Raw genomic sequence first — 7942 nt, 5'->3', positions numbered from 1 at the left:
GAAGAATGTTGTTAATAGTGTTGGCTCTCTACCATGGATGGTCTTCAGATTAGGCCAGGCATTGGCTGGACATTCCCTCTATCTCTGCTCTATCTTTATCCAAGCACATCTTGTAGGCAGGGTAAGTTCTGGATCAAAGATTTTGTGGGTGAGTTGCTGCTCCCTATTAGGAGTCCTGTCTGCTTAGAGGCTCTCTTCTCCATACTCAATTTTGTTTTGGAAAGTTATTCTTTTTCCTGAAACTTTGACTTAGTTTTGCTATATATAATTGTCTAGATGGACAGCTGTTTCTTTAAGAATTTGGAGTAATTTTCTCCAAGAATCAACTCCTGGTTTCATTGCTTCTTTATATTGCTCTCTTTGTTTCTAAGGTATTGATTTCAGCCCTGATTTTATTTCCTGCCATCCTCTCCTCTTTGGTGTGCCCCAGATGTTTGAATATGTTTGCCTTCATTTTCATTGAATTCTAGAAAGTTTTTAATTTCTTTATTTCTCCCCTGACACAGTGATCTTTGTTTAGAGTTCTTCATTTTCCATGAGTTTGTATGTTTTCTGTTGTTTCTGCTGTTGCTGAGTTCCAGCTTTAAACCATAATGGTCTGACAGATACAGGGGATTATTTCAATCTTTTTCTATATGTTTAGACTTGCTTTGTAGCCAAGTATGTAGTCAATTTTGGAAAATGTTCCATTAGGTGCTGAGAAGAGTATATATTATTCTTTTGTGTTGGGTGAAATGAACTGTAGATATTTGTTAGGGCCATTTGATTCATCACATCCGTTATTATCATTATTTCTTCCTTTAGTTTCTGTCTTGATGACCTGTCCATTGGTGAGAGGGGAGTGCTGAAGTCTCCTGCTATTAATGTGTGGGGTAAGTGTGTGACTTAAGCTTTAGTAATGTTCAGAATTGAGATGTCATCTTGCTGTATTTTTTTTTTTATCAGTATGAAGTGTCCTCCGTGTCTTTTGATTAATTTTGTTTGAAAGTCTATTACATTAGATACTAGAATGGCTATTCCAGCTCATTTCATGTGTCTGTTTGCTTAGAAAACTTTTTGCCAGCTCTTTACTCTGAGGTAACATCTACATTTATTGCTAAGGTGTGCTTTTTGTATGCAGCATAATTATGGGTCCTGTTTTCCCATCTATTTTATTAGCCTGTGCTTTTTATTGGCGAGGTGCGGCAAATGATTTTGAGAGATATTCATGACCACTAGTTCTTCATTCCTGTTTTGTTTGATGTTGGTGGTGGTAGTGTGTGTGTGTGTGTGTGTGTGTGTTTGTGTGTGTGTGTGTGTGTGTGTGTGTGTGTGTGGTATGAGTGTGCTTCCCATCTTTTGGTTTTGCTAATGTGAGGTTATTTATTTCCATTTTTTTTTTTCCTGGGCGCAGTTAGCCTCCTTTGGTTGATGTTTTCCTTCTACTATCTTCTGTAAGGATGGGTACTGTTTAAATTTGTTTTAGTTGTGGAATATCTTGTTTCTTCCTCTATGACACTTTAAAGTTTTGCTGAGTATAGTAATTGTGGTTGACTTTTGTGGTCTTTTGGTGTCTGTGAGCCTGAAGTCCAGGCCCTTCTGGATTTTAGAGTCTCTGGTGAGAAGACAGGTGTAATTATGATAAGTCTGTCTTTATATGTGACTTGGCCTTTTATCCCTTGCAGCTTTTAATATTCTCTCTTTTTTTCTGTACATTTGGTGTTTTGATTATTATGTGGAGGGAGGATTTTTTATTTCTGGCAAAATCTATTTGGTGTTCTATAAAGTTCTTGAACATTTTTATTCATCTCTTTGGAAGTCAATCTGGTGCTTTTTCATAAAATCGGGAATAGCTCTACGTCAAGACCCAGCTATACCACTCTTGGGTATATACCCATAGGCTGTTCCATCATGTAACCAGGACATTTGCTCAACTATGTTCATAGAAGCTTTAATCATGATAGCCATGATCTGGAATCAACTGAGATGTCCCTCAGCTGAAGAATGGATACATTGTTGTACATTTACACAACGAAATAACCCAGCTATTAAAAACAAGGAAATGGTGAAATTTGCAGGCAAATGGATGGAACTAGAAAAGATCATCCTGAGTGAGGTAACCCAGACCCAGAATGATACACATGATACATACTCACGTCTAAGCAGATCTTAGCCACATAGTACTGCATAAACATAATACATTTCATAGACCCAAAGAAGATAAGTAACAAGGAAGACACAAAGGAGGATGCTTAAATCTCACTCAAAAGGGGAAATAGAATAGTCACATGAGTTATTATTATTATTATTATTATCATCATCATCATCATCATCATCATCATCATCATCATCATCTTAACCATTCTGCTGCAAGTACTATTAGTCTTGTCCACTGATTCAGAGAATGTGTTGAGGCAAATGGAGCCTGTGCACGGTGATACAGACAATCCACAGCCCATCCAAAGCTAATACAGCATCACCTCTCCACCTTTGATTTCTGGCCTTAGAGCATAGTCTTGGTCTTCCTGTTTCTGCCACTGAGAAGTCATCTCCCTGAGACTTTGCTAAAGCACGTATTTATCACATTTCTGTTGTCCATTCCTTAATGTATGAGCACCTAGGCAGATGCATTTACATAAACTTTTGAGGAACTATTATGATTTTCCATTTCCATTTTTTTTCCAGACAGTGTAGCTCTGTGGCGCTTTGGCTGTCCTGGATTCACTCTGTAGATCAGGGTGGCAAGGGAGGTGAACTGGCTATATCAAAATAAAATGGTGAAGTGTTATCATATACACATAATAAACATATTGTAACACAGATGCTGCTAAATCATCCATTTCATCCATGCTTTCTGTAACAATAACCTCTATTGCTTCAACCCAAGAGCCGACGATATAGCAGGAAGAATGCAAATTGGGACGCAGAGGCTCTGCTCATGAAAGCCAGTCCAGGCTGACCCTGTAGCTCCAGCAGAGGGGCTCAGTCCTGAGTTCCCCAGTCTTCCCGTTCAGTGATCAGCACCGCACACAGACCTCTCACCGTGAAGGTGTGGCTCAACTCGATCTGGTTTTTGCCTCTTTTAAATGGTAATTCGTGGGACACAGAGATGCTGAGTGTGTGAGTGCCCAGAGGTAAGAGGGCCAGTGGCTGTGTGTGACAGTTTCCTGACCAAGATTCTCTGCTCTTGCAGGTATCCCGTGTGAGAGGCAGCTGGTGGAGTCTGGGGGAGGCTTGGTGAAGCCTGGGAGTTCTCTGAGACTCTCCTGCGCAGCCTCTGGATTCAGCTTTGATGATGCCTGCATGCACTGGGTGCGCCAGCCTCCCGGGAAGGGGCTGGAATGGGTTGCTACCAGTAGAAACCAAGCCGATAGTTTCACCACAGAGTACAGCCTATTTGTGGAGCACCGGTTCACCATCTCCAGAGAGAATTCCCAAAACATCCTCTACCTTCAAATGAACGGCCTGAGAGTTGAGGACACTGTAACTTACTACTGTAGAGGAGAGAGACAGTGAGGGCAGTGCCTGTGAGCACCGACACAAACCTCCTTGCAGAGGTGTTCAGCACCAACAGGGGGCGCGCATGGTCAGAAAAAGAGAAAAGGCCTTGCCTCTCCATGTACTAATTTTCCTTAGGAAAGTTCTCTGGAGCGTTTACAATGCTGTATTAATGCACAAGTCCCTTCCTTGGAAAGTGGCCACTAAACAGAATGGCTGAACTCTGAGAAACTGTAATATGGGTGTAAATATCTATATGGCAAGAGGGAAATCCTGGAGACATGATTTCCTATAGGAAATCAAACAAACAAACAAACAAACAAACAAACAAAACAGATAAGTGTTCTTTTTAATTATGTATTGCCTTTAGACACATTTCTCTGCAGCCTGTTGTGCAATTCTTTAATACGTAGAACTTTCGCCATACATGACACTTTCAGCTTTCCTTTGATAAATCGTTACTGGCTTGTTCTAAACCAAGAACTGCGGGCTTGGTAAAAGATTATTATAGCAATGCATTTCTCATACTTGAAATTTATTTACGTAATATAAAGCTATTACTTAAATAAAATGTAAGATGGGGATTTATTTGTACAGTGTGGATCATTAGTGAAAAAACAAATTTCCTAAACTTAATTAAAAAACAGTTTGTATTATATATTATATTAAAATAATTTTATATTTCAGTTTTGTGATGGATTTTTTACACTGACAAAATATAAAACTCTGCCTCATTTTTACATAATTCAATTGCCTAGTATTCATTAAAAAAGAATTCCTGGTTCCCTATTAATTTTAAATTGTGGCATTAGCTAAATGTCCTTAGTTTACAAATTTAATCCAGTTAATGCTCTTTTTCTAATTCCTTTTTATATTTTTTCTAAAGCAGAAGAAAGTTGAATGATTAGTCAGATATTTTTATAGAATCAGACAGTTAGCATTAAGAATAGTATCATGCTTTCCAATAGACTTTTCTTTGCCAGTTTAAGGCAAATGTTGTGTTTGTGCTTTAAAAAATCCATCAGCTCTTTTTTCCTTTGTACAGAATGGTTCTTATTGTATGATATTAAAACAATGTAATACTATATTTTAAATGATCATCCAAAAATTTGCCTTGTATTGTAAATAATACTTAAAAGCTTGTTTTGTAAGTTACTGTATAGAATAATGAGTTCTCAGTCACTTGAGCTTCCTTTTTTGAGAATTTTCTGTTAAATATGTACTCCAGTTTTAATTGGGCTATTTGTTCTCTTGATCTTCTGTTTCTGTTTGATTGGTCTTTTTCTTGTTGTTGTTGTTGTTTAGGTATTTTAAGTATTATCCCTTCACTAGGATTAATTTCCCATAAATTAATTAATTTACAGAAGGTCTGTTGTCAGTGGCTATATGAAGTGGGAAGTCAAAGGTATGTGAGCTTTCTGAAGGGTAATCCAATATTTTGCAAGGTCTATACTGAGGAATAAATATGAGCATCTCAGAGACCGTGCCCAGAATTGATTCCTCATTCTGACACCCCGTTTTGTGATTCTGTGTGTCTCATAAATCTGGCATGGTACGAAGCCCCCTCAGTCTGTGTATTTACCCGTTCTACAGGACCCTTATGAAGATGTATTTATTCTCCAATGAATTAATGCTTTCATGAATTTCCTGACATGACTCAAATAATTTGAAGAAGTTAAGTATAAAGTGGCAATAAAAAGCCTGTGAGCCTCCAGTGGCAGGCACATAATTTACTTTAGGGTGAAGTTGGGCCTGAGACCAATTTACTGACTAAAGTTAAACTTCCCTTTAGGTCAGTAGGTCTCAGAACTAGGACAAATAAAAATGATTGCCTTTTACTCATAGATAACTGAAAGCTGTTTAATTTAGAAGCAGTTTTAATGGGAAAGACATAAATAATTATCTTGCTAAAACCCCTTGGATACTATTAACCTTAATCCTTGTCAGACTCTATCATAAAAATTATTGTTCTGAACTTAAAATGGAGTCATACATAACTAATGTGTAGTTAGGACAAGTAATTAATAATTCTATTGTCCTCATGAAATTGAAATGCTTCTGTAAAGCAAAGAACACTGTCATCAAAACAAAAACACTGCCTACAGATTGGGAAAGAATCTTCACTAATCCTTTATCTGACAGAGGACTAATATCCAGAATATGCAAAGAACTACAGAAGCTGAAAAGCAGCAAACCAAGTAATCCACTTAAAAAATGGGGAACAGAGCTGAACAGAGAATTCTCGACAGAGGAATATCGAATGGCAGAGAAACACTTAAAGAAATGCTCAACCTCATTAGCCATTAGGGAAATGCAAATCAAAACGACCCTGAGATATCACCTTACACCCAGCAGAATGGCCAAGATGAAAAACTCAAGTGACAACACATGCTGGAGAGGTTGTGGAGAAAGGGGAACCCTCCTCCACTGCTGGTGGGAATGTAAACTGGTACAACCACCCTGGAAATCTATCCTGCGCTTTTTAAGACAATTAGGAATAGTGCTTCCTCAAGACCCAGCTATACCACTGCTAGGTATATACCCAAACTTTGCTCAAGTACACAAAAGGGATACTTGCTCAACCATTTTTATAGCAGCTTTATTTGTAATAGCCAGAACCTGGAAACAACCCAGATGTCCATCAACTGAGGAATGGGTACAGAAATTGTGGTATTTTTACACAGTGGAATACTACTCAGCAATCAAAAAGGAGGAAATCATGAAATTTGCAGGCAAATGGTGGGATCTAGAAAACATCATTCTGAGTGAAATATCACAGGAGAAAGACAAACACGGTATATACTCACTTATATAGACCTACAAGATATGATAAACATAATGAAATCTACACACCTAAAGTAGATAATCAAGAGAGCGGACATGGGGTAAGATTATCAATCCTCGTTTTGAAAGACAGATGGGATGTGCATTGAACGTATGACAGGAGTCTACTGAGTGCATCTGAAAGACTCTAACTAGCAGTGTTTTCAAAGCAGATACAAAGACTCATGACCAAACCTTCGGCAGAGTACAGGGAATCATATGAAAGAAGGGGAGTTAGTATGATGGGGAAAGGATAGGAGCTCCACAAAGACCAAATATATCTGGGCACAGGGTCTTCTCAGAGACTGTCATTCAACCAAGGACCATGTATGGATATAACCTAGAACCTCTGCTCAGATGTAGCCTGTGGCAGCTCAGTAACAAATTGGTTTCTCATAGTGAGGGGAACAAGGACTATTTCTAACAGGAACTCAATGACTGGCTCTTTGACCTCCCCACCCCCAAGGGAGGAGCAGACCTGTTAGGCCACAGAGGAGGGCATTGCAGCCAGTCCTGAAGATATCTGATAAAATAGGATTGGATGAATGGGGAGGAGGTCCCCCCCATCAGTGGACTTGGAAAGGGGCATGGTGGAGATGAAGGAGGGAGGGTGGGATTGGGAGAGAATGAGAGAGCGGGACATGGCTGGGATACAGAGTTAAAAAAAATGTAACTGATAAGAAAAAATATAATTAAATTTTAAAAAAAGAAAAAAGAAAAAAAAAGAAGAGAGTTTGGATACTTGCATATTAAGCAGGATCTCAACAGTACATTCTAATCTAGGGCTTATTACTTCCATCCATAGGCTTTAGCCTAGGTGAGTAGCACCAGGAATGCAAGGCCGGTGATTGCTCCCCATGAACTAATGGTACCATCCTAACATACCAAAGATGAAACTTACATATCTAATTGAAGATTGAAAAGTAGAGACGGTGCCTAATTAGAGCTTTCACCACTGTGCCTGTTATCCATGGTTCTCAAGGGTACACTACCAGAGGAGAAAGGTGAGCTTGAACTCAACAACAAATTCTTAACCTAATTACCATACCCATCATCATCTCAACTCAAATTCATCCTATATAAAACTCCCTCCCCCAAAACATCATGACTTCTTCAAAGTCAACTAATATCTTACCAGTGTGTTTGTGTGTATAACATATTGAACCCAATGTTATGCACATGTACATGTGATTAGAGCAGTAAACTTGCGATTGAACAACCATTCATGAAGCGTAGCCTTGGAGAAAAGTGATTCTCACTCTCAGCTGCCTTTGACTACCTGTAGATCTTCATTTAAGGATCGGGATCGAGGGGTTCCCACCTCAATTATTGATGTCTATTTTAGGCATCAGTATTGTTGAGATTTTATGGGAGCATCATTCCTGTCTTAATAGAAGATACCCCTAGATCTTATAATCTTTCTGGCCCCATCCAAGAATTTTCCCTGAGCCTCATGTGTAGGGTTTGTATTGAAGCTGTATCTCCAATAGTTGGGCATCCCAGGTCACTTGTTCCCTGCATGTTTACCTGATATGGATTTCTGTAGTAGTCTCCATTTGGAATTAAATAGAAAAGCTTTGAAGAGGGGGAGGGAACTTTTATCTGAGGGTAAAAGAATATGCTTTTGTCAATACACTGATGA

General features: G+C 38.7%; 1 gene segment (V, D, J or C); it reads left to right on the top strand.

Annotated features, from left to right (window-relative positions):
* Window positions 1–3495, top strand: part of LOC129675088 (immunoglobulin heavy variable 3-72-like) — a 5192-nt gene extending 1697 nt beyond the window's left edge. Inside the window, 2 exon segments of the V gene segment in view lie at window positions 2994–3068; window positions 3173–3495. Of these exon segments, the coding sequence occupies window positions 2994–3068; window positions 3173–3495 (398 nt within the window).
* Window positions 3496–7942: the final 4447 nt, after the last annotated feature.

This window comes from Psammomys obesus, unplaced genomic scaffold (genome assembly GCF_907164565.1).
Source record: "Psammomys obesus unplaced genomic scaffold, mPsaObe1.curated_primary_1811, whole genome shotgun sequence".
In the NCBI taxonomy this organism is placed as follows: domain Eukaryota; kingdom Metazoa; phylum Chordata; class Mammalia; order Rodentia; family Muridae; genus Psammomys; species Psammomys obesus.
The sequence above is the reverse complement of the archived record's forward strand: the minus strand, read 5'-3'. Positions and strand labels throughout refer to the sequence as shown.